We start from the raw sequence: 25,995 nt of genomic DNA, 5'->3' as shown, positions 1-25,995 counted from the left end.
TTACACTCTCTACAGACAGATAAATGTCACACTGAGGCGCTGCTTTAAATGCTCTTGTATTCTCGATATGGACTATAAATAAAAATGAACTTCAGGCAAAACAAAAGTACTGCTTGCGGTGCGCACGCATTTACTGCTAAAGGCTGATACTTGTAGTTTACATACTTTCTTTACAGGCTAGAATGTGATGCAAAAATGGCACTGGGCAGACCCACTATCTTTAAATATGACATAAAGAGGCAGAAGAACAATAAATGTTGCCTAAACAAACCCAGTATAAAATGCAGTAGAGCCAGACCCAAGTTTTATAATCAACTGAAGATTTACAGTGAATTTTTACATCACTAAATATATTGGCTTTTATATTGACTGTTAGCAGCTAAACTTATTTTATTAGTATCAGCCGCAACAAAATCCATATCAGTCGAGCCCTAAGTAGAAGTACCAAGAGGTGGGCCAAGAAATTACTCAAGCAAGAGTAAAAAAGTATTTCTGAAATGTACTACTCAAGTTCACTATGTAACTTTTTGGTCACCTGCTTGTTTCTATAGATACACCATTTCTCTGCCTGGAATGTTCCAGAGTGTGACATTAAACAGCTCTACTTTACATTTATTCAATCACAGGTGGATTTATAGTTCAAAAACACCTAGAAAAACAGATATTCTGACTGTGAGCGGGGTCGCCTCTCCACAGATCTGACCTGGAACTTAGTTTAGTTTATTTATGAGACAGGGACAGGCACAATCTACATGAACCTGAACAGGAGAGATGTTTGTACCAGGTTACAGTGTCAGTGTTCATTTGCACCTGTCGTCTCTGGGCAGGTTCATGTTCGAGTTCATAAAATAAAACATACAAAGAGAAAGTCTAATGTCCAGAGCATCAGAACATCCAGTTCTCAGCATCTTAAAAACATCATCCTTATCAAAAGCATCATTCAGTTCATTCACACCAGAGCATCGCTCTCTCTTCTACATCAGACACTGGTCAGACACACTACGGGCACATGTTTGATTTGAGAGGGGCGTGAGAAAGTGCCATAGTTTGTCCATGTGATCAGTTCTGTTGGAAACATGTTCCACTGACGGACGCCGCACATGAAAAGTCTGAGTTTCCAAATGCAGTGGATTGAGCAGCTCGGGAGCTGGTTTCAGAGCTCAGAGAAACAAACTCTTTATAGCGGAGGAGCAGCAGTATCATGAATGATCTTAAACAGCTGACAAATACAATTTGCATACATTATCAGATTTTCAAAATTTAAAATACCGTGTTTCACAAGAACATGACAGTGGTGGAATAGCCGACTCTTCTTGTCATGGGTCTTGAGAGGATTTTATATAATGATTCTTGAGGCCTCAGAGCTGATTTACAAGCCTGTGACCAACTTGTTCTGCATTAAAGAAAAGTGGGGCATTATCACTGCATTTAGAGGCACCTGAGGCTTCAGTGCTCAGGGACTTTCTCATGTATCTGAAATAGGCCATGTTGAATATATGTTGTATAGTGTTTAACTTTTTAATGTGCTTTTTAAAAACATAGATTTGGTTCCAGAATAACTCCTAGATATTTCATCTGATCAACATTAATGATAGAAATTGATCAATTACTGATAGAAAGGCAGAAGGCAGGATAGTTTTGTGGTTAGTAATAAACATAGAAAACGGTTTTGTTGATATTTAAAGTGAAACATGAGTTTTTTAACCAAGCAGAAACCTGGGTAATTTCCTCTGAGATTTTTTTCTTCTACTTTGTGCACAGTTTCATTATGAGTATATACCACAATATCAACAGCGTACATGATTATCTTAACATTACATACAGATGGAAGGTCATTAATATACAGCAGGGGGCCGAGACACGAGCCTTGCTGCACGTCCATGCTGCAGTCTTAAGGGAGATTTAACATTGTTTACTGCTACACACTGCTGCCTCCCACTGAAGTAAGATTTTATCCAATTTGTTGTGTTCATATTGAGATGGAAAGTTGGTGATGAGTAAGTCATGGTTAACTGTATCGAAGGTAGGCGTGCCCCCACCACTCGTCCACCATCCAGACCAGATTTAATGTCTTCTAATAAGCAGCAGCAAGCAGTCTCAGTTGAGTATTTTTTCCTGAACCCAAACTGGAAAGAATTTAATGCTGAGGAGGAGTAAAGATGCTCCACAAATTGCTCCACTACCACTTTCTCAAAGACCTTGGAGATGGTCTGTAGGATGCTTATGGGCCAGTAATTTGAGACCAGAAGCTTGTCCATTGACTTGAATACTGACTTGATTACCACTTTTTTTAAGATTGTGGAAAAAATAATCTCATTTATGGACTGTTTTATAACTTGCATTAGCACTGGGATTAAAGTCTCTTTGAATTTTTTTACAAAGGCAGTGTCAATTCCAAAAATGTCTTTGGTTTTGCCATTATTTAAATTGGATATCACGTAACATCTATGCTACGTAATTTAAAAAAGGATTTCTCTTCATCTCTAGGGTAATCTTGAGTGCAATTTGTACTGGAGCTTGAACTTGGTTTGGTCTCCATGAAAAGATTTAATGTTGCACTGTGAAACATTCCAGACAAAGCAACAACATTCTCCATGGAGAAAAGCGTTCAGCAGAGTTACACAGTGCACCTTTAAAGAGTAACAGTTGGGATGTAGCTGATTTATAAGGTTAAAGTGAATGTATTTTGAAGGACAAAATATTAAATAATGCAAAAAGAAAAAAAAAGAAAAAAAAATCATATTTGAAGGAGTGGTGCAAGAAATTGTCAACCACCATGGGAAGAGGAACCAAAATTTTTACTCAATTAAAAAATACTACAAGTAGGATTAAAAGCATACATACTCTGAAGAGTAACTTAAAGGACATTATACTTAAGTAAATGTAAGCAAGTACCACTAGGGCTGGGTATCATTAAGAAGTTGCCAATACGATACATACCTCGATACAGTACACTTTGATTCGATATGATATATTTCAAAACGATTTGATACGGTTCTGTAAAAAATAAAGGCTAAATCATGGCTGTGATTCTAAAAGTCTTTGTTAAACCACTTTTTGTGCAAAGTCAAAATGAAAAACATCCATTTTACTCATCAAAAAGTGAAAATGTCAAATGTCGCATAAACGAGTTTCCTTCCACTAAACAAGCAAAAAAACTGTAGCTGTAACAAAATAATTTAGCAAAATATACCAAAAAATACTCTTGGCGACGATATCGATACTGTATCGATACTGTATCATCACACTAAATGATACGATATATTGATATTTCGATATTTTTGCACACCCCTAAGTACCACCCTGTCTGTTGACTGGTAACAGTGATAGTGAATAGGCTGAGTGTTAGTTGAAGCATGCACTGTTACAATAGGCCCATGGATAAAGTGTAGCCTGGAGTGCACAAACTGCTCTGTTGGTGTTTCAAGAGAAGATGTGCACGTTTGGATCTGACCTGGAGCTTCCACTGAGCGGGCGGATCTTTGCACAGAGCTGGCCCCGCACGTCTGGGCTTGTCTGGGTCCGTGGTCCTGGAGCAACTAGAGAGGCGCCTGTGTGCGTGTGTGTGTGCGAGCGAGTTACTGTCCGTATGCTTGTATGAGGACAAGATGCACTGTCACTTCTTCTGGACTTCCTGACCTCATGTTCCCTTTAGTGTTTTGGCTGTTGTGAGTCCCAAGGATTAAAAGGCGCAGATTACGCAATTTGAAATATGAAATAACGTTGTTTCCTCATCACAATCAGACCTGGAGTTGCGTTTTGTTTCTTTCACACATGTTTAACACACAAACTCTAGACATTTAGGCTGAGTTCTTTTCTTAAACAGAAAAAGTCTCTGTTCACCTTGTGATATAAAGTGCTCTACTGTGTTTCTAAACTTCTCACATCTTTTCTAGAATAATTTGGGTGATTTCAGCCCTGGAATTGCCCATTTCCACTGAACTAATATATAAAAGGTAACTGCTGTCATGAAGCTGTTTTCAAGTTATCACATTTCACTCTTTTTCAGTGACAAAATTTAAAAACTTTTCCATGACCTAAAGTGAATTTTCCATGACTTTACATGTACATGTGTAGAATTGATCAGATTTTTAGGGTTAAATCTGAAATGTTAACTCTTTCCACTCACCTTAGGGTTTAGGATTATAGTTTTTAAACATTTAGAATCCTGTCAGTGCATTTATTGTCATCTCTTTGCGCAGACATTCAGAAATAATCATAATAGCCTAATGAGAACTTAACAGAAAGCTGTAGTGGTGTGAAAGAGATACTAAAATTCCATGATTTTTAGAGGCCTGGAAAATGACATTTTCAATTTTCGAGGATTTCCATGAGTGTGGAAACCTTGAAGGAGAACAGAGCATTTTTCTTCGTGCGATGTGTTAACTTTTTCTACTGTTTTGGAGTGCCTGGAATCTGTTGTGTCTTGAGTTTTGATCCTTTTTTCCAAGAGCACCCTCCATTTGCTCCTACTGATTGGAACACCTGCAGCAAACAGCCACATTTTTGTTCTTAGAGCATTTTGAGTTTTGGAAATGTTGACAGATTAATAATAAAGTGTTACTCAAACTGTTTCTGAGGAGCAAACAACATTATAGTATGGTTTAAAAGCTCACAAGAGGTTGAGGTTAGGGTTAGGTTAGGGTTTTGGGTGATGTGGGACCTTTTAAAGTTGTTGCAAGTTCTCAAACCTGCTTGTGCCATTAGACGCAGGCCTACACTCACTGCTGTGCGGTGATTACCCCACTGTCAGAGGTCACGTCTCATTTCTCTGTCCTCACTTCTTTCTTGACTCCTTTCCTTGTTCCTCTGTTTTTCAGCTGTCAATCAAACGCGCCATATTAAGTGTTGTCCCAAAGCTCCGAGGAGGCGAGGCAAGGAAACCACGGAGGAAACATGAGGAGGGAAGGAAACTGGATTAGTCTCACGGAGAGCAGTTTGTATTGTTGCAACACAAGTACAGGGACAGCAGCAAAGGATGTTTGACATGTTGCATAATTCTGAATTTGACATTAAAACTGAAAACAAAATAAAACATGCTTTTCACGTTTATCTGAAAGCCAAGATGTTGGTCTGGCTGATTTAGAATTGGCGTTAGTCTAGTTCTCACTACAGGGTCATTTTGGAAAGACCGTCCCATTCACCCTCAGCTCATGTCTCTCCCCTCTGCTCCTCTGAGTCTCTTTCCTGCAGAATCGATGAGAGGAATGAAAGAGAAGGAGGCAAGGAAAGAGGAATAAGACGCGGCCGGAGTTTGTGGAGGAGTTTGTGTGACAAAGGCCAGCGCGCAATAATCAACTCCGGACCCGGGCGCACACCTCCCTGCGCGGACGCAACGCCTCCCCCTCCCTGCGCCTTTGGACCGCGGGGCTCCGGCCTGACAGGTGACGGGAAGAGACTCACCTTGGAACCAGAGCCGAGGGGACAACCCGAGCTCCCTCCGGGCGCGCTTCACTCACAGCGGGGTTCCTCCTTCACGCACAGTGGGTCCGAGCCGCCGGAGACTGTCACGGACTCTCCATGGGCCTGTAACCGAAGAGGGTACACTCCAGAGCGGGATCACCTCAGACACACGGTCGGTGCTTCCGGAAGTGAGCGGCGGTTACCTGTTCCAGTCGCGCGCTTGGGGCTCCGCGGGAGAAGGGTGCGGCGCGCTCTGAGCTGTGCCCGCCCCCGAGACACCGAGGGCGGGGTTAGAGCAAGGGTTAGAGTCGATGCCAACCTGTGCTCCAGCCCTGCCCCCTGCAGCTGCTTCTTCTGCCAATTAGTTTAGTCCACCATAGATCTATTAAGGTTTAGTCCCAGTCAGAAGCGGGTAGTACTCAGTTACATTTACTCCGTTACATTTATTTGGGAAACGTTTGGTTCCTCTTCCGTCTGTGAGTAAGCCTACAAGTGACAAAAGCTTTATGTGACAATATGAAATCATTTGAACATTTGTTTCTTGCAGCTTCTTCAAATCTGATTTAGTTTGTCTCATTTTTGTGTCTGTCCTTTTTTCAATTCCATAGATCACTCCTTTGTACTTGAGTAATATTATTTGGAAGTAGTACTTTTTGGCTTCTCTACTACCGCTGGGATGATGGAATACATATAATATATAGGTAGTTGTTTGCCTGTGTGATGTATTTGAAGTTCCTTCAGGATCAGTATCTAAATCGGTTTAATTTTGAAAAGCAAATAATTACAGTTTTTAAGTTACACCATTCACTTCATTTGATTCACGGGACAGAATGAAAATATCTTCTGCGCCTCTTATTCAAAGACAGACAGCTCCCCCTACAGACTGAAAAGGAAACTACAAATATAAGAGGCTAGGCACACATTAAGTGTTATTAAATATAATTTTAATACTTTTCATAAAAAAGGTTGTACTCTATTTTGAACAAGGTGACTCCACAGAGCTCTGGGCTTCAACGAACCAACAGGTGTCCATGGAAACACTCCACCTGCCAGGACAGAACCAAACTACAGACAGAACAGAATCCAGAATCCTCTGAGCCTCTAGAGAGACAAACGGAAGCGGCAGGGACGAGCACAGCGGGAATAAATAGAAATAAAACAAAGAGCAAATCATTATTTACATGAACAAACGTAAAAGAAGCCGTGAGCAGTAAGAGCAGGGGTCAGCCCGTGTAGGCGTGTCCACAGTCCTGTCCCCCCTGCTGTGTGGTACAGAGTATGGAGGGGAAGAAGGGAGGGCTGTGATGGTCAGGGGCCCTCTCAAACACAGAATACTCTGAACAAACCGACAGGGATGAGTCACCTGTCCAGTGAACATGTTTTGACAGGTGCACTCACACACTCCACACATGATCTCATCCTAAAATCTTTTTTTTTTTCTTTTTTCAATAATGCCATGAGTTTAGCCTCATCCCTCAGCCTGGAAGTGAACGTGTGCTCAGGTAAACTGCTGTAGGGTCAGAAGAGGTTCTCTTCAAAGATGGCCATCAGATCACTCTGGAAGTTGATGTCAATGGTGTCGGCCATCTGAGGACACACAAGCACACACACAAGTTACATAAGACTGTAGCACTGTGTTCCTGCTGCTAACATATAAACAGACCTTTACAGAGTACGAATAATAATAATAATAATAATACATTTTATTTATGTAGCGTTTTTCTAAACAAAGACATTGCACAAAGAATACACAAAAACGAATGAGACTATGGAGCTCCTTTCTAAAAGCAGGTGAAACCAATAGACTTTTGAGGAGTTGTAGTTAGGGGTGTCAAATTATCGCGTTAATTGCGATTAATTAATTACAGTCATATTTAGCGCGTTATGTTTTTTAATCGCGTTAATCTCATTTTTAATCTCTAACTTTAGTGTTTCTGTATGCGAGTTGCTTTATTATAAAACCTGTTTTTATGTGTTGTTGGGACAACAACACACACACACACACAAAACATATTTATACATTTTTTTTTTTCGGTAATTCCACTCATTGCCAGAAACCCACACAAAACAGCGATGTAAATGTCATGTTAATGTTGGCGGTGTCAGTCACAATGGACGAGGTCGAAGAGCCAGTAGAACAGAGCAGCAGTGCACAGGGAAAAACACATTCGTGTCTTGGAAATCCTTCTCCCAACGTGAAATATAAAAGAAAATAACAAATATAAAATCGCCTGAAAACAACCTGCATAGGCTCATGATGTCTGCACTACTGTCCTATAGTGACCTGCCACATGAGGGGACACGCACACAAACACACACAAACACACACACAACACACACCTTCATCATCGTTATTAGCCTGAGAATGCGCGGACCACGTTTCCTTCCGTAGACAATGTGCGGACACCGCTGTCCTCCCGTGAGCCGCGTGTGGATCGTGTTTTCTCGCGTACGCTGCGTAAACCGCGCTTCCTCCTGTGCGCCTCTAAACCAGAACTAACACCAAGACTAAAACCAGGACTAATCCAGTCCAGGACTAAACCAGGACTAAACCAGGACTAAACCAGAACTAAAACCAGAACTAAAACCAGGTCTAAACCAGGTCTAAACCAGGTCTAAACCAGGACTAAACCAGGACTAACACCAGGACTAACACCAGGACTAAAACCAGGATTAATCCATTCCAGGACTAAACTAGGACTAAAGTAGGACTAAAGCAGGTCTAAACCAGGTCTAAACCAGGACTAAAACCAGTGATCTCATATATAAAGCATTTCTCTATCAATAATATTTTTAATATGGTTAAGGAAAGATTGGACTTTTTATTGTCTTTAAGTAGACAAAAGTTATTATGTTCAGATTTCCTCATCTTTGCTACTTTACAACAAACAGTTTCTTATTCATGGAGACTTGGGCTCAACAGCCAAATTGCAGAGATTTGTTAAACAATAAATGACTTTATAAAGTCACTTTTTTTTGTTCTATATCAGTCTTTTGATCTGCCACAATAATGTAATAATGAATTTAAATGAAAATACCTAAAATTTAAGGCTTTTCTCAGCAATTTTTAGGTGAGATTAAAATGAGATTAATTAGATTAATTAATTACAGATCATAATTAATTAATCTCTCAATTTTTTTAATCGCATGACAGCACTAGTTGTAGTACACAGAAGAGTACGCACAGCCTCACGGTGCCGCCTCTCCTGCTCGCGCCGCCGTGCTATCTCCCTCTGCTGGTCCAGAGCCGTCTGCACAGGAGATGTGGGTTGTGTGGGCGGGGCCTGTGGAGGCTGTGTGGGCGGGGCCGGCGGGGGGGCAGGAGGGGTAACGGGCTGTGGAGACGGTTGCTCGTGGCGACGGCGAACCTCGTCATGTGAGCGACGAATCTGCTCCACTGAGTCGTCCTCCTCTCTGCTGCAGGAGACGGAGACAGGAGCAGACACTTTCAATTCAGTTTCATACTTTTTAAGATGCAAACAAAAAGAATCACATGTAATTTTTTCTGCTAATGAGTACAATATAATAAGATGATATTAATGACATTACCTACATTACATACAGTACAGTACAGTACAACTAGTGTACAGTTGTAGTTTTTATATCAAGTGTTTTAGTTCATTTGGTTCAATGAATTACAGTTCAGAATTTTCATTCAGTGAAAACAAGAACAGAGCTTTCTCAGGCTCCTCCCCACACTCCCCTGCTACAGTCTGTGCTCTTAACAGACACACAGCACTCTCCCATCTTCTTTCTGTACACTCAAACTACATAGAAATGTTTCAACAGACTGTTTTGTAGTAAAACTTATGAAACACGTTAATTAAATAGGTGAATTCATATCTTTGTCATTCCTGGGTCTATCAATGTAAAATAAAAAGATGAAACCACCTCCGTTAGAATATTTTTGCTGTAAGCCTCTTTGGAGCTGTTTACCTGCTGCATCTAGGGAGGACACCACGTTAACTGTTTCCCTTTTAGACCAAAAGAAATGACAATGACGCACAGAGGGACATGTGCTTATCGAGGGAACATGTATCAAGTCATGACACTAGTATCAAACAATGTGATATTATATCAAATATCACATTCCTACTGGTTACTCTAGGTTGTGCAACAAGAAAACTATGACAAATATCAGTACAACTGACCTCATAATCCATGCATTGATACTTTGCAGCTGATGTCACCAACACCAACAACAGTGGGTGTGAAGCTAACCGAAAGTACTACTCTGTCTGAAACCGTTACCTAAATTAGAATTAATCTGAGTTTTATTTTAACACAATTTGACCAGAAAGATCTGATTTAGCTGGTACTACAACAGTGCAGATTTGTGCTGTTTTTCACTCCTAAACAGGATCAAGAACACTCGGACTGATCACAGGCTCCTGGAAATGTGCTGTCAATTTTTCAATTTTTTTGAGTTTTCAGACTCAAGAATCTTAACAGTTTTTAGTTTCTTTTGTGTTTGCTAGTGTGTGTGTTGTGTCAGCATGATATCGTCTAAACATTCCACCGTGGAGATAAATGTAGAATACCCCCAGCCTGATGTTACTGCGTACTATCAATCTATTTTATCAGTACTCTTGATTAGGGTGTGAATATCTGCATGGTGGTGAGTGTAGTACCGCTGCTTGTCGTGCTCGTGGCGACGGGCTTGTTCGGCCTGTGCACGCAGCTGTCTCTCCCTCTCCTCCTTCTCTCGCGCCGCTCGTCTGAAGTGTTCGAAACTGTCACTGGACGAGCGCACGGAGGACGCCTGAGACGACTGGGACCTCTGAGCCAGACTGGCCCACGAGCTTATGTTCTTCACCTTTACATCCTGAGAGAACACACAGAGAGAAGACACAGAGAGTGGACAGAAAGACAGAGAGGGAACAGAGAGAGAGAGGATGGAGAGAACACAGAGAGAGGACACACACACACACACAGAGGACAGAGAAAGCAGACGCACAGAGGACACAGCAAGAAGACACATGGAGAACAGAGAGGGAGGACACAGACAGGACAGAGAGAGGACAAAGAAGAAACAGAGGACACAGAGAGAGGACACAGAAGACACCGAGGTAAGAGGCATTGGCACCCACATTGGTCTCCAAAAACAGGGTAACAGTTAAAGAGGGGGTTTCACTTCTATTCTTCTACATCACCACAGAGAATACAGAAATATTTATGATGAAGGCCTGTTTTGTGTGTTATGTGTGTCAAGGCAAAACTCAGTGGTCTCTGAAAGTTGTAAAAAGAGCTTATAAACTCATAATGTTGAATAATTAACATACTCAGAATGCATAAAGTAAGAGAGGAAGAACTTTGGACCACTGCAGACTGATTAAAATTAACTAGTTCTGTTTTTCATGTTTTTAATTTGCTGTGGGCTTTAGATGTAAGCTCATTTTGCTCCTCGGTGGTACGTTTGTTTGTGAATGCATAGTACAGTTGAGGTGAACACTCACAGGGGTTTTCTTGGAGGAGATGGTTGCCTTGGCCTCCTGCTTAATCCTATCGTGCTGGGGCCCTGGGGAGTCAGGAAACTGGGACCCAGAGCGAGGGGCATCCAGTGTCCTTCCATCTGCTCCTGAAAGAGAGGGGGTGTGGTTTACAGGAGGAACAGTAGTGGATTCTTATGGAGTGTCTCTGGCCTTACTGTGCTTGCTGTCCGGCCTCAGACCAGGGCTGAAGGGAGACTGGGGCAGCACGGGGGAATGGGAAGCTCTCTCCTCCTTGATACTGGGGATTTTAGACCTCTGTTCCTGTAAAAAGTGAAGTGTCATTCGGGCTGACAGAGTTCTGAAACTCTGAAACCAGGAGAGAGAGGAGGTGACTTACGCTCCTCTTGGAGTGTGCAGGCGACTGCTGCTCCACTGGGTTAAACTGAGGAGAGTGTAGGAGCGGAGAGGAGCCTGGATGCACACAACCTACAACACAATCACATCAACACTGAACACGGCTGTCTGCATTTCACACTAGTTACACAGGTCGAAACCAATAACTAAGTATAGGATGTCTCTCATTGGACAGGGGCAATCATGATTTTAGACTGGAGAGAGAAAAAAGCAGGCAGATGATATGGCCAGCCTTCCTGTTCTTCTACTGACATATTTGAATTCTGTGTAATTATTGGTGCTTTTAGATAGTAGAATGTGATGATGTCATACTGTCAGGTGCCAAGAACCAGTTTTCCCAAATGCACTGTATGTTGCTATGAAATATTCAAAAGGAAAATTCACAAATGTTGAACCTGATCATTTCTATTACTGACTAGACCCAGGAGCTCACTGTATTACAATTATTAAACAAGATGAATCTGTATTAAATAATATTGGCCTGTAAAATGTGGTGATGTCATCTGAAACCCTGAAATACTTTTGAATACATGTGTAGGTGAGTGCTAATGCACCTGTAGAGTAGGGCTCAGCTTTGATGAGAGCTGAGGGCAGATGAGACTCTGTCAGAGCTGCTTTGTGCAAGGGGTCCGGTCCTTTGTGGACAGGGGGGCAGGTGGGCGTCAGTCCCAGGGCCTGTGTGTGTCTTTGGTTGAGGACAGGATTGAGGGGCCCCTGTGGCGGTGAGTGTGTGTGGGACCCTCGGGCCTGCAGAGACTGTAGGAAGCTGTGAACCTGGCTCAAAGGAGGTGTCTCCTCATCATCCTCCAGCAAAGCCTGGGGGGGCTGTGCCGATAGTGTCCCCAGGATGTGTGAGGGGGGAGAAGGTACACGAGGCCGGGCCATGCTCTGGGGCAGGCTCTGGGGCAGGTTCTGGGGCAGGTTCTGGGGCAGGTTCTGGGGCAAGCTCTGGGGCAGGTTCAGGGGCAGGCTCTGGGGCAGGCTCTGGGGCAGGCTCTGGGGCAGGTTCAGGGGCAGTGGAGGGGCTGAGCTGGTGGGCAGTGAGGACAGAGGGGCCTGGGGAGGTTTGGGAGGAAGAGGTGCAGCTCGACTGCTGGGTCTGGAGGGCTGCTGTGGGAGAGCGCTGTGGACGGCTGTGGACACAAAGGTCAAGAGTCAAACAAAAGCATCACAAAATCACAAATAACATCTACTCTGCACTAAGCATGTGTCTAAGCATGTGTGAGAGTACCTGCTGAAGGTGTGTGCATGCGTGCGTGTGTGTGTGAGAGAGAGAGAGTACCTGGAGATGGAGGCACAGGTGGGGGCTGGGGGACAGGGGCTGAGGGCACCTGGCTGCTCCCAGTGTTCATCAGTCCCAGAGGGTTAGGGAGCACAGGCTCTGCGCTGGGCTGGCTCAGGTGCTGGCTCAAGTGCTGGGTCATGTAGTGGGTCAGAGGGTCGTATGCAGGGGCCTGGGTCTGAGGCTGGGGAGGGGGGCAGGGGGTCGCAGGAGTAGCAGAGGGCTTGGACTGCACCACTACTGTGGTACTCAGGGACTGTCCAGGGGCCCTCTTCACATCTTTGATTCTGGAGGTCATCTTGTGCTGTTTGGGGAGCAGCCCTAGTACAAACACACGCTCCAGTTAAAGCTGCAGGTTTACACACTTACAGTAATATTCATGTACACACCCATACCACGGCTAGTGTCTTCACTGCCAGAGGCCTCACTGTCATCTGAAGAGGAAGAGCCGCTCTTCATCTTCCTCACATCTGTAGACAAACACAGTCACATTGAGTCAGGCAGAGGTCAATTAGGTTTTTAGGTTTGAAGTGCAATATATTGCTGAAGAAAATATAGACAATATTACAAATCATTTATGCCACTGACACAATAACCCAAGTACCACAAAAACTATTCTAATTGTTAAAAATGTAAAAAAAAAAAATCATATGTAATTAGTTATAGAAGTTATTAATTCAACATCTTACAACTTAAATCTTCATATGGTCAACAAATAAAAAATGTCCCAGTAGTGCAAAGAAAATGATAAATAATGAGCCCCAAAACATTGTTCCAGCTTTCACATATTGAATGATACAGTAATTACCATGACTTTAGATGATGTGTTTTTCTTGTATTTAACTGTCTCATAGTGACGCTGTACCTGAATGTTTCTTCTTCTTGCGCAGGCAGGTGGACACGTACTTCTCCAGCTCTCGCAGCGTGGAGGGCTTGAGAGCTTCGAAGTCGATCTCGATCTCGTCGGGGTTGGAGTTCTTGAGCGACGGCTCTCTGCTCTGGATGATGTGTACCACGCGGCCAAGCTTGTCTCCAGGCAGCTTGTTTATGTCCAGACTCAGCTGTCTCTTTTCCTCATACGTCATGGGGGGCCATTTACTGGACTCTGTGGAGAAAGAAACACTTTAAGGACATGTGAGTCAAACATTTAAACAACAGATACTTGAGTGTCTTTACCCCCATCTGCATCTGCTTCCAGAGCTGCAGAGGGGAGAAGAGAGGTGGGCCCACTCTGAGGAGGTACCACTGGACCAAGGCTCTTCAGTCCTTCTTTCTTTCTGTGGTAGAAACAATATGGCATTAGACTCTTTGGCTAAATGACCATGTGATAACCCAGTGCTCTCAACCCCACTGACCGGAGCCTTTTCTTGTCCCTCCTGTCTCCGGGACAGTCCTTCTTGTCCCTCTTGTCTATAGGATAGTCCTTCCTATCCCTCTTGTCTATAGGATAGTCCTTCTTATCCCTCCTGTCTGTAGGATAGTCTTTCTTGTCCCTCTTGTCTATAGGATAGTCCCTGGTGCTTCGGCTCTTTTTGGTGGACTCCAGGCTGTCGTCTACACACTGCCTCTTCTTGTGCTTCTCCTTCTTCTTCTCCTTCTTGTCTCGGTCTTTCTTCTTGGGTTTGCTGGTCTGGGGTTGGGACAGGGCTGCTAGCTGCTCATGAACAGCTTTGAGCTACAAAACACAGAGAGAGGTACTTCAGACTACTGCAGTCTGAACATGTCTGAACAGAGATATACTAACACCATTGACTGTATAAAGAAGTAGACTAAGGGAGTCTAACAATGCTCATAGCATTCAGCTCCAAATGAAGCTCATCGAGGCCTGCAGGGAGCTGGCACCTAGCAATGCTGTTAATCAAACCTGTTGTGAAGTCTAGAGAGAGATCAGTGAAAGAGGGCAGCTCATCAGTCTGTTGTTTATGTTCATATATTGGTTTACAGACAAAAGTAAAGTAAAGCAAAGTAAATGGCCAGAAGCGTGCTCATATTTAATTCCTATTTGGAATACGGCGGCTAGCGGGCTAGCTATGATTATGTGTAACAGAGATATGTGGTGCTGTCATGATGCCCTGAACACAGAAACAGTTCTAACCTGTTCCTGTAGCTCAGCCAGGCGCTGCTGGCGCTCCTGGTCAGAGCCCCCTCCTGACGACTCTGTGTCTGAGGAGGAAGAGCTGTCCTCAGACACCACAGGAGCAGGGGGCAGACGGGTGGGGCAGGCGGAGGACGGGGCGGGCACAAGAGTGGTCTTCTCCGGCTCATCAGGCATTTTAGCAAAGCGCATCTCAAACACATCCTGTGGGAAAGCACAACATGAGAACTACAACACCACACACTGTAATATACCAAAGACTGTACATGAGAAATCCCACTATGGGCTAAATCCATTACAAACCTACATTTTGGACAATACATCTAAAAATATACAACAAACATATTTGTTTTTAGTTGCTAACACATGTTTCACAGACAGTATATATAACTAGGGGTGTCAAATTATCGCGTTAGTTGCGATGAATTAATTACAGTCATATTTAGCGAGTTATGTTTTTTAACCGTGTTAATCTAATTTTTAATCTCTAACTTTACTGTTTCTGTATGCGAGCTGCTTTATTATAAAATCAGTTTTATACACACAAAAAAATACATTTATAATTTTTTTTATTTTGGTAATTCCACTCATTGCCAGAAACCCACACAAAACGCACGCAGTAAGAGCGATGTAAACGTCATGTTAACGTTGGTGGCGTCAGTCGCACAATGGACGAGGTCGAAGAGCCAGTAGAACAGAGTCAGCAGTGCACAGGTAAAAACACATTTGTGTCTTGGAAATTCTTCTCCCGACGTGAAATATAAAAGAAAATAACAAATATAAAATCGCCTACAACTTAAATGTCACTGGTGAAAACAACCTGCATAGGCTCATGATGTCTGCACTACTGTCCTATAGTGACCTGCCACATGAGGGGACACGCACACAAACAAACACACACACAAACACACACAAACACAAACACACACCTTCATCATCGTCATTAACCTGAGAACGCGCGGACCACGTTTCCTTCCGTAGTTACTGCGCGGACACCGACGTGCTCCCGTGAGCCGCGTACATTTTCTTGCATACGCTGCGTAAACCGCGCTTCCTCCTGTGCGCCTCTAAACCAGAACTAACACCAAAACTAAAACCAGGACTAACCCAGTCCAGGACTAAACCAGGACTAAACCAGAACTAAAACCAGGTCTAAACCAGGACTAAACCAGGACTAAAACCAGAACTAAAACCAGGTCTAAACCAGGACTACACCAGAACTAAAACCAGGTCTATACCAGGTCTAAACCAGGACTAAAACCAGGTCTATACCAGGTCTAAACCAGGACTAAACCAGGACTAAACCAGAACTAACACCAGGACTAAAACCAGGACTAACCCATTCCAGGACTAAACTAGGACTAAAGTAGGACTAAAGCAGGTCTAAACCAGGACTAAAACCAGTGATCTCATATATAAAGCATTTCTCTATCAATAATATTTTTAATATGGTTAAGGAAAGATTGGACTTTTTATTGTCTTTAAGTAGACAAAAGTTATTATGTTCAGATTTCCTCGTCTTTGCTACTTTACAGCAAACAGTTTCTTATTCATGGAGACTTGGGCTCAACAGCCAATTTGAAGAGAACAAACAAGAACAACATTTGCAGGATGTGGTTGCTACATTCATGTAGTTTTAAAAAGCACGACAATATCAAGTAATCCAAAGTATTAAAATTACATTACTCACTTTAAGTAATTAAATGGATTAAGTTACAAACTTCATTTTGGTATATGTAATCTGTAATCTGTAGGGGAATACATTTTAAAAGTAACCTTCCCAACACTGCAGATTAGTAATAGTAATAATAATGATGATACTGTGGAATGTGACTGCATCTGTTAAAGTTTGTTAAACAGTAAATGACTTTATAAAGTCACTTTTTTTTGTTCTATATCAGTCTTTTGATCTGTCACAATAATGTAATAATGAATTTAAATGAAAATACCTCAAATTGAAGGCTTTTCTCAGCAATTTTTAGGTGAGATTAAAAAGAGATTAATTAGATTAATTAATTACAGATCATAATTAATTAATGTCTCAATTTTTTAATCGCATGACAGCACTATATTTAACTACTGCTTATATACTGGACAGTGCAAGGGTCAAACAGTATAGGGTAGTATAGGATTCATCCATAACAGCTTCATGATGCATGAGGTGCTGCTCGGCGCTTACCTGCAGTTTGCGAGCCATCCCCACTACATCATGGTCCGGAGGATTGTATTTGTAACAGTTGGAGAACATGAGCCGGACATCTGCTGCAAACTCCTGAGCGTCTTTGTATTGTCGGCTATCCAGCTTTTTCTGTAGGACACATTCAACTCTGAAGAGTCAGAACACGGCTACTATGTGGGGGTCTAACATGAGAGCTGTTTTTACCTAGGCCTGTCACAATATATGCCATATATTGATTTTGGAAATATCACAATAAATGATAATATTGAAATTAAAAATTCATACCACTTTCACAGTAACCTTAAAGCCAGACAATTGCATTTGCATTATTAAAAAGCAGGAGCTGCAACAAATACATGGTAGAATTAATAACTAATTAGCCATAGAAGTTATTTACTCTACTTGATAGAGCTCAAATGACCTCATAAGATAACATTTTTTAAAATGTCACCATTTTTGCAAAGAAATTGCACACATGATAAATACTGACTCCCAAAATATATTGTTCGAGCTTTCATATATTGAACCATAAGTCACTATAGCAATTATCATGACAGGCCCACTGCTCCTGAAGAAAATATTGTATGTTCATCTAGCATGCACTACCATTCAAAGCTTTGGATACACCTTCTCACTGAATGTAGCAAAGAAAACTACATTGTTGCATAATTTCTACATAATTCAGTATATCTTACTTTAAATATTTCATGTCTTTTGCATGTAAAAAGCAATAAAAAAAAGAAAAGAAAACGTTTGTCCAAACGTTTGTATATTGAATGACAAATGGACATAATAATGCTGGTGGCAGGCCTAGTTTTACCTTGATGGTGCTGAGGTCCATGGGGTGCTTGATGATGTCGTAGTAGTCGTGCAGGCCCAGAGCTTTGACGTCCACGGGCTTGTAGAAGGGCCAGGCGTAGGCCACGTGTTTCTTGGACAGCATCTCTTTGAGCAGGCGCGCGCATGACCGGAGCTGCTCCTGCCTCTTGGGGGTGGAGGCCCCAGAGTCCAGAGGCAGGCCAGGTTGGTGTTGAGAGTCCGGCTGGGACGTGTCGTGTCTGGGGCGTTTGGACAGCCAGCTGGTGTGACGCTGTGGGCGGGGCTCACAGGGCACAGGGGAGGACTCACTGTGCTGGTCGCTGGCAGTGGGCGTGGTGGTGTCAGCCTTCCTCTTCTGACTCTTCTTCTGCTGCTAACAACACAACACAAACAACACACATTGTTAGAGGGCCCCATATTACTATATTATTATTATATTAATGTTTCCTCATCACAATCATAGTCTTGTTTTGGGGAAAAAAATATAAAAATATATATATATATATATATATATATATATATATATATATATATATATATATATATATATATATATATATATATATATATATATATATGGGGTAGGTGAAAATAGAAATTTTCTGAACACTCGCGTCTCAGGACAATACAGGATTACGCTAACTTGAGGTTAGAGATAAATTATGAGAGAACACTCTCAAGAACATGATGATGATTATAATAATGATTTGTTACATCAGTCCAGATGTTGTAAGACTACGAGGAACAAAGAGAGATAAGAGGGCCCACTATGCTCTCCTGTGTTAAAGGGAAACACAGAAACACGGAAGTACCTTGATGAAAGGTGGAGAGCTCTGGAGCACTGGGGCCGGTTGGAGGGTTTGGTTTGTTGTGAGCGGAGCAGGAGGGAGAGAGGTCATTCCCTGGGTAAACAGGTGAGGCGTGTGCGAAGAGGGGGGCATGCGAGTGGAAGGCGGCAGAGCTGAGGGGCCCATGGCTGTGGGGCCCATGGCTGTGGGCCCCATGGCTGTAGGGCCCATGGCTGTGGGGCCCATGGCTGTGGGGCCCATGGCTGTGGGGCCCGGGGCCATGGGGACTGCCTGGTTCATAGAGGAGTAACCCAGAGTATGGGGGGTGCTGGAGGCAGACGATGTGTCTTGTCCTGAGTCAGACTTGATCACCGCTGGAAGAAAACAAAGCAAGCTGTTGTTAAAGTCAGCACTTTATGTTTTGTCCCAGCACAGATATATTGTAAAATAACTCATATGGAAAAAATGAGACCAATGTATACTGCCTGCGTCTAATTAGAAAGCCTTTGTATCATCCATAAACCAGGAAGTGCCTGTTAGTATGCTAGTGGTTAAGCAGTGAAAAGCACTTAGAAGCTCATTGCAGTGAATAATGAGGATGCCAGCAATGCAAAAGTGAGAAATAATTATTGCTCCAGCCAAATGAAGCTCATCAAAAAGGAGGATGGGGAATTTGGAGTTACATATTTGGAATTCTGACCATGATTGGTGTGTTATTAAAAGTCATATCTTGATTTAACAAAACAGTGAAATATAAACACCAGGATCACATAAAGTGGGTTAATACAAACATTTTAAGAACAGGGCAACAATTTTTCAATAGAAAGTGAATTGGAACAAGTTAGAGCCCGACCGATATGGATTTTGCTGTGGCCGATGTGAAACCGATATAATGGGAGTTGGCGCTGCCGATAGCCGATATAATCGCCGATATATTTAGTGATGTAAAAATTCACTGTAAATGTTGAATTGTTTAAAAAACTTAGGTTTGGCTATGGTGGATTTTAAATTGGGTTTATTTAGGCAACATTTATTGTTATTCTGCCTCTTTACATCATATTTACAGACAGTAGGTTGGCTTAATGGCATTTTTGCATCACATTCTAGACACTAGTGATGGGTATTCCAGTTCTTTTTAGAGAACCGGCTCCTTTGGCTCGGCTCACTAAAAGCTGCTGGTTCTTTTGGCTCCCAAGTGGCTCTTCAGATTGTTTTGTTGCAAGCAGGACTAAAGCACGTCTAAAGCAGGACTGAATCAGGACCGAACCAGGTCTAAACCAGGACTGAAAAAGGACTAAACCGGGACTTATTTATTTTATGCTAAACTACAGTCAAATATGCTCTTTTTTTTTTTTTTTTTTTTTTTTTTTTTTTAATCCTATGTACACGCAAATTTCTCAAAGTTTCGTTTTTAGCCGCTGCCGCTGTCAAACCACGAATCACGTGGCGTGAAGAGAAAAAAAGTGAGAGAAAGAGAAAACACGGCTCCCAATAAGGATCAGGCTCCCGTCGTTCCCTTCAAAGAGCCGGCTCTAAGAGTCATTTCGTTCGCGACGGACCCATAACTAGTAAAGAAAGTAGCGCTATTAGCCTTTAGCCGTAAATACGTGCGCGCCGCGGTAATTAATTATTTGCGCAAATGTCATAATTCACACGTCTGTTCACAGCTCATTTACATATCAGTGCAGGTCCAGTAGCAAATATACGGCCAATATAGTCACTTTAGAACAGACCAATAGAAAACAGTCTGTTTATGTGCGGGAGCTACAGCAGCTAACCCATAACAAATGACAAAAACTAGCTTCAGAGTCGACATATTTCCAACACTCACCGCTCATACAGGCTCCTCCTCACATCACAAATCTGCACTAATAAATGTCCTTTTAATCCAGACTCAAACCGATTGTCCGTAAAAAGAATATAATCTCAGTGTTTGGATCTGTGTCTGCAGGTGTAAACAAACACACGTGAGTGACGCGACTCTGTGGTGTGTTCAGGGACAGTACGGACACACACAGACAAATGACTCCGTAGATAAATACTGATGTGGAGCCACATATTAGGACATTTATCTGTCTGTAAATTGGATTAAATGAACAGAATGTAGAGAGTCTAAGATTTATAACGAGGTATAACATGCCCACGTGAAATATCGGCCCCTATCAGCAAGCATATCGGCCGATAGCCGATATGCCTAACGTTGCCCATATCAGCCGATAATATCGGCCAACCGATATATCGGTCGGGCTCTAGAACAAGTTAGAAAGTTTATCAAGTCTATGTTGTTGCCCCCATGTGCACGTTGCAGACAGGACACTCACCGGGCTCCCTCCCTCGCCTTCCTTTGGTCACCACAGCGATCTCGGTCTCCTCCTGAGGCATCTCTGTGATGAGCTGCAGAAAGAGCTTTTCCAGGGCCTCTGCCATCAGCACTATGTCCTCCCCGGGCTAGGCACACGGGGCAGCAGAGGGCATTATGAGGGCATCACTCTCACACGCTCTGTACATAGTGACCACTGCAAGGACATTGACCTCACCTTGTTGTAGATGTAACAGTTGGTGAACATGGTGTTGAAGTCATGCATGCATTCCTGTGCATTCCAGTAGTAGTGGTTCTCCAGGCGCTTCTTAATGGTGCCCATGTCCATAGGGTTCTTGATAATCTTATAGTAATCCTAGGGATACGATAAAAGAGCTTAGAAGAACACTAACACTGTAAAAAGTCCTTTCACGGCTATTCTTTGACACAATAAGAGCCTGAAACAAGAGGAAGATTAAAGAAGAGAGCGCATTTTAAATTTGGACAGACATATTGTGCCTTTGTCTGCTATACATAGTGCATCATTATGTTTTATTTTGGACATTTTAAATCACAATATACCAGTAGATCTAAAATGAAAAAGTGCAAAACTTCTTTGGTTGAGAGTCCATCTCCGTGGAGATGTTATTGCTTTGTCTGGAATGTTTCACAGCATGGCACTAAACCTTTCTGTCTTCATGGAAACCAAACCAGATCAAGTTACAGGTCAGATCTGTGGAGAGGCGACCCCGCTCACAGTCAAAATGCCAGCTTTTAGGTATTTAGTTATAAAACCACCTGCAATTGAATAAATGTAAGGTAGAACAATTTAATGGCACAGTGTGGAACATTCCAAGCAGAGTAATGACATCTCCATAGAAATAAGCAGGTGGTAGACTCCCAACCAAAAGGTGCACTAGACACTGGTGGACACTGCCTTATATCTGCCTGAAGGACAGCAAACAATATGATCAGAACAAAAGAAGCTGCGAGCTGTGAAATGTCAAAAACTTGTGTACAGAGACAGAAATGAATTTCTCCTTTGCTATGGATCTTACTTGGATGACTGAGGGATTACACACACATTAGAAATGGTAAATGAGAAAGAAAGAAATGCATTTTAAATACAATACAATTTTAAGACAGTATGAGTGAATGAGCGGATTGGATAACTTTAGTGTATTTGGAACTATGACTTACTAAGACTACTAACCACAAAAATACAAGGTTCCAGTTTGACCATACAAAGACATGTGAGCACTTACTGGGAGGTTGAGTTTAACAGCATCTACGGGGGCTTGGAAGGGCCAAGCGAAGTGGTGTTTCCATAAAGTCTTGAGCACAACTTTAAGCAAGTACTGAAGGAGAAATGAGACTGCGTGAGTTTACAGTACATCCACACACAGCTCCACCCCAGGACCTTGTGACCCCTGCAAACTTAAACTTTGGATTTGTATAGGTCATTGTAAGAAAGCTAACACAACTTAATCCTTAAAATAAAGGTTATGACTTTTGACTTTTCTTTACAAACATGTATTAACTCAAATGAAAACAGCTTCAGTAACTCATAACAGGATTGTGGCTTAATCACAATTTCCACAGACACAAACAGCACAAACAGGGACTTTGTCCTGGTGAAAGGAAGATCAGACAAAGGATCATGAGGAGACAGAAATTGTCTCATACTAATATATCAACAATATTATCAGTGGCTGATTGATTTTTCCAGTCAAACTGATTATGATTATTTTTATTATAAAAAGCCTTTGGATTTTGAAGCAATTTTTGTTCACATTTGAAAATGACTTCAAATAAATCTGTGGAAGTTATTAGATTTTACCATGTCAAATCAGCGGAGTGAATAATTAGGATGCTAGGAATGTATAAGGTAAGTGAGGAATAACTTTGGACCACTGCAAAGTGTTTAAAATGAACGAGTTCTGTTTGTCATGTTTTCAATAGAGTAAAAATCAGGTACAGCGCCTTTAACCATAAACCAAGATAAAACATCCCTTTATGACAGTTAAAAGGTCAATTCTACCATAGAATTCTGACTTCTTAAACTATAAGTATCAGTGTAAGTCCAGTGTGATGTCATTTCCGGGTTCAAGGAGCATCAGCTGATAATGTTTACAATTCCCTTGTTTTTAGCGACACATCACATCAAAAAGAGATTGCAGTCATTTAAAGCTAACAAGGTAACAGAAAGTATACAGGGTTGAGGTAAGATGTAGAGACTGGCAGTTAGTGAGATACACACTGGTAATCTTATGTTATGTTAGATTATTACTACATTATTTACATATTTGATTAGATAAATGGACATAGCTAACCCTCTAACCAACGTGATTCCAACTTTACAATTCTGAAGTTTGTCACCTCTCTCTCTGTAACCGCTGCATCATTTTGATCTTGAAATGAGTTCAAAGACATCACAGAGGGTAACCAGCTGTATGCTAACAAATATCCATAAAGCGGTTGCACATTTAAAACAGAAGATTCAGCGAGGTGTTTGAAACTTAGCAGTTTCTAAAGTTTCAAAAATAGATTTTACATGAAGTTGTAGGTCTTGTGTTCATTAATTACCACATAACTGATATTAGCCCTGAGCTTTCAAACTTTTAGTATCTTTTTTCTGAAAGTAAGAAATTTACTTCTGAAACCGGGGGTCACTGTTGAGTAACTGTCCGTAACAGTTTTTAATTATAATAGATTGCACACAATTTCAATGGGTAAACACACTCCTACCCCCAGTTTGACCCTGCCTTGGTCATTTCTCTCTGGGATTAGTTGGTAAATAAAATGGCTTCTGTCATAGAAATAAAAAGAGTCCCATCACTAGGCAGTACCTGCAGTTGGTTGGTTTGGCGCTTGGGCCGTGCCGGGTCACAGGTCTCAGGGGGTGGGGGGTTCCAGAGCAGGGCGGGGGTGGAGAGGAGGGGCACTCCACTCTCCGAGGCGTCCCCCATCTCTCCTCTGGCCTGAGGCGCTATAGCAGACAGGGCAGAGGGGCAGACAGGGCAGAGGGATCACCCCATCAGAAGCATTAGCATCAGGGCAGCACAGAACGCTCTGGAAGACAACACACAGCATTCAGTGAAAGCAAAGTCTATGGCACTGGAGGGCATGTAGACAGGGATGGGAAAAGAAGAGGCCAATGTCACACTGGTGCTTTTACTTGATGGGCAGACCTCCATGTTTGGCCATGTTTGTCATTACACCAATGTACACAGACACTGGCGTGGAGTGTAAGTGTCTTGCCCAAGGACACAATGACAGTATTCAGTTGGGACGGACAACATTCCAGTGATAATTTATACTTTGCAGCTGACACCATCAACATTCCCTGGGTTTATGATGCTAACTAGAGGCACTGCTCTGGCTTTAAAATTTGACCCTATAAAGATCTGACTTAGTTGGAATTACAACAAGTGATGTGTTTTCATTAAAAATCTAACTCCTAAACAGGACCATGGATGTCTGTATTGAAATCACAGACTCCTGAAAATGTGTGGTTTATATCCATTGTATTTTTTCTTTAGTTTTAACATATTTTTGACAGTGTTTTACACAATTATTCTAAAATACAATATTTGATCATTTATTTTATTCACAAACATTATACCAGCACTACTGTAAATATGCCATTAAACCACCAATGGCTCAATGGCATATTAACAGTAGTGCTGGCGCTTCTAAGTAAGGTGTTTTTCATCATTACTCCCTAACATACATGAACATTCACACAGACAGTGGCTTCCTCCTTTCTGCATCACTCAAGGAAAAACTAAAACACGACACACGCCAATCCATCTTTCCCTTTCCTAACTATATACACTATTTCTAAATCAAATCAGAATCTCCATAAATAAAGGGTTCATGTATGAGAGGAATGTCCTCCACACCCAGGTGTGACTAGATATGTGACCATTTACTAGTACATATTACTCATAAGTATTCATAAAATGTGAATATCATTTTTTTTGTCACTAGTGTCAGAAAGTCAGACCTGTATATCATATAGCCTCAGGACAGTGAAGCATGATATTTGAATTGTAAAATGTGTTCTCGTGATCAGATGTTTTGTGGTTGATGGGAGGGCACATTTAGTGCTCTGCAGACAAGAAGTAACTTTGACATCACTAACTCAGTCCCACTCCTGACCTCAGCTGGACTGAGGGCTGAAGTACCTCATACACTCTGGAACATGGTGTAACCTCCAGTCTGCTGTAACCTTTAACATGACCATAGACACTAAAGGTGCAGTGCTGCTTCCCTGCCTGATTCCATGGATAATCCCTATACATTTAATGTGGATTTTTGGCTGATCCATAACTCTCCATTAGGACAAGTGAGTGAGTGTGGCCCCAGAGGAGCGGTAGGACATGGGCAGAATGTAGGGCCTGTCCTATACTCTACAAGGTTACGTGAGCGCACTATTGTGTGTTACCCTCGGAAAAGGGCCGACATAAAGCATTAACAGTAGTTAGTATAATGACAGTGCATGTGTCCGTACACTACAGCAGTGTGTTTATGTGTGAGCGGGGTTCAACACAGGCAGAGGGCCGCTACCAGTGTTTGAGAAGATCACGTAGATTTGTCCCGAGCTCCTGCGCCACAGAGCGCGGCCTACGGCGCAGAGGAGGCGTAAGCTGCGTCCTGAATACGGACTGTGCCCAACATAAACATCCGGCTAGCAGTAGCATGCTAAAGGCTATTGCTAACGCGCGCACTGACAGCGCAGTGTCGGTCGCGGACAACGCACACGTACAAGTATAACAGGCGGAACTCCAAAGCACACAGTATGAGCCACAGCACCGAACAGTCATCAGAACAGAGCCGCTAGCTGCGCCCCGAGCCGGCCTTGAGCTGCCCGGCCTGTGGACAGCTCCTGCTCAGCTCCACTGACACCATGCCCCGGCACAGTGACAGCGCGCCGGGGAGGAGCGGGACAGGCGTGCGGGACACCTCTCGAGCTATAGCACCGCGACTAGAATGCGCTCCTGACGGATCCAGAGCCAAAAGAGCCGAGTGTACCTGCTACTGTGAGCTGTCAGCGCACACTTCAGCCTCAGCCAAATCCAGAACAAACAGTCCCGACGCTCTCACGTCACCCACGTCACACGCACCGGGACGAGCCGAGCGCGTGACGCGCGCATCACGCTACACTCGTGAGAATCAGCGCCACCCTGTGGAGGAACACCCACGCACTCTGCACCCATACCCTGTGCCTGCAGTGTGGGCACACAAAAGGGCTGGTGTTGGGGGGAGAGGTCTAAATCTA

The 25,995-nt window shown here is 42.7% G+C and overlaps 2 protein-coding genes across 5 annotated transcripts in view; both read right to left on the bottom strand.

The window, feature by feature from the left end:
* The window catches only part of lpar2b (lysophosphatidic acid receptor 2b), a 30,607-nt gene extending 24,802 nt beyond the window's left edge, over nucleotides 1-5,805 (bottom strand). Inside the window, exon 1 of one of the 2 annotated variants that reach the window (XR_002318677.2) lies at nucleotides 5,404-5,805. The gene's annotated coding sequence lies outside the window, so the exon portion shown is untranslated. The remainder of the gene's footprint in view (nucleotides 1-5,403) is intronic. The other variant, XM_020922116.2, reaches the window with a different exon arrangement.
* A 525-nt stretch (nucleotides 5,806-6,330) lies between these two features.
* Nucleotides 6,331-25,849, bottom strand: LOC110157745 (bromodomain-containing protein 3-like). Of its 3 annotated transcripts, none has more exons than XM_020922111.2 (21): nucleotides 25,749-25,849; nucleotides 23,561-23,783; nucleotides 21,977-22,069; nucleotides 20,950-21,087; nucleotides 20,734-20,860; nucleotides 18,437-18,786; nucleotides 17,626-17,997; nucleotides 16,806-16,934; nucleotides 14,627-14,830; nucleotides 13,887-14,206; nucleotides 13,708-13,808; nucleotides 13,397-13,636; nucleotides 12,921-13,001; nucleotides 12,532-12,852; nucleotides 11,804-12,382; nucleotides 11,233-11,321; nucleotides 11,051-11,156; nucleotides 10,860-10,981; nucleotides 10,035-10,228; nucleotides 8,589-8,820; nucleotides 6,331-6,990 (listed from the first exon to the last, which is right to left on the bottom strand). In XM_020922111.2, exons 2-21 carry the CDS (start codon nucleotides 23,678-23,680, stop codon nucleotides 6,922-6,924), a joined length of 3,987 nt encoding a protein of 1,328 aa, XP_020777770.2. In that variant the 5' UTR covers nucleotides 23,681-23,783; nucleotides 25,749-25,849; the 3' UTR covers nucleotides 6,331-6,921. The 3 variants fall into 3 exon arrangements, with proteins under 3 accessions (XP_020777770.2, XP_020777772.2, XP_020777771.2); XM_020922113.2 differs by having other exon boundaries at nucleotides 12,927-13,001; XM_020922112.2 differs by having other exon boundaries at nucleotides 17,626-17,994.
* Nucleotides 25,850-25,995: the final 146 nt, after the last annotated feature.

The sequence above is a fragment of the Boleophthalmus pectinirostris genome, unplaced genomic scaffold (assembly GCF_026225935.1).
Source record: "Boleophthalmus pectinirostris isolate CB_2022bp ecotype Guang Dong unplaced genomic scaffold, ASM2622593v1 HiC_scaffold_22, whole genome shotgun sequence".
NCBI lineage: Eukaryota > Metazoa > Chordata > Actinopteri > Gobiiformes > Gobiidae > Boleophthalmus > Boleophthalmus pectinirostris.
The sequence above is the reverse complement of the archived record's forward strand: the minus strand, read 5'-3'. Positions and strand labels throughout refer to the sequence as shown.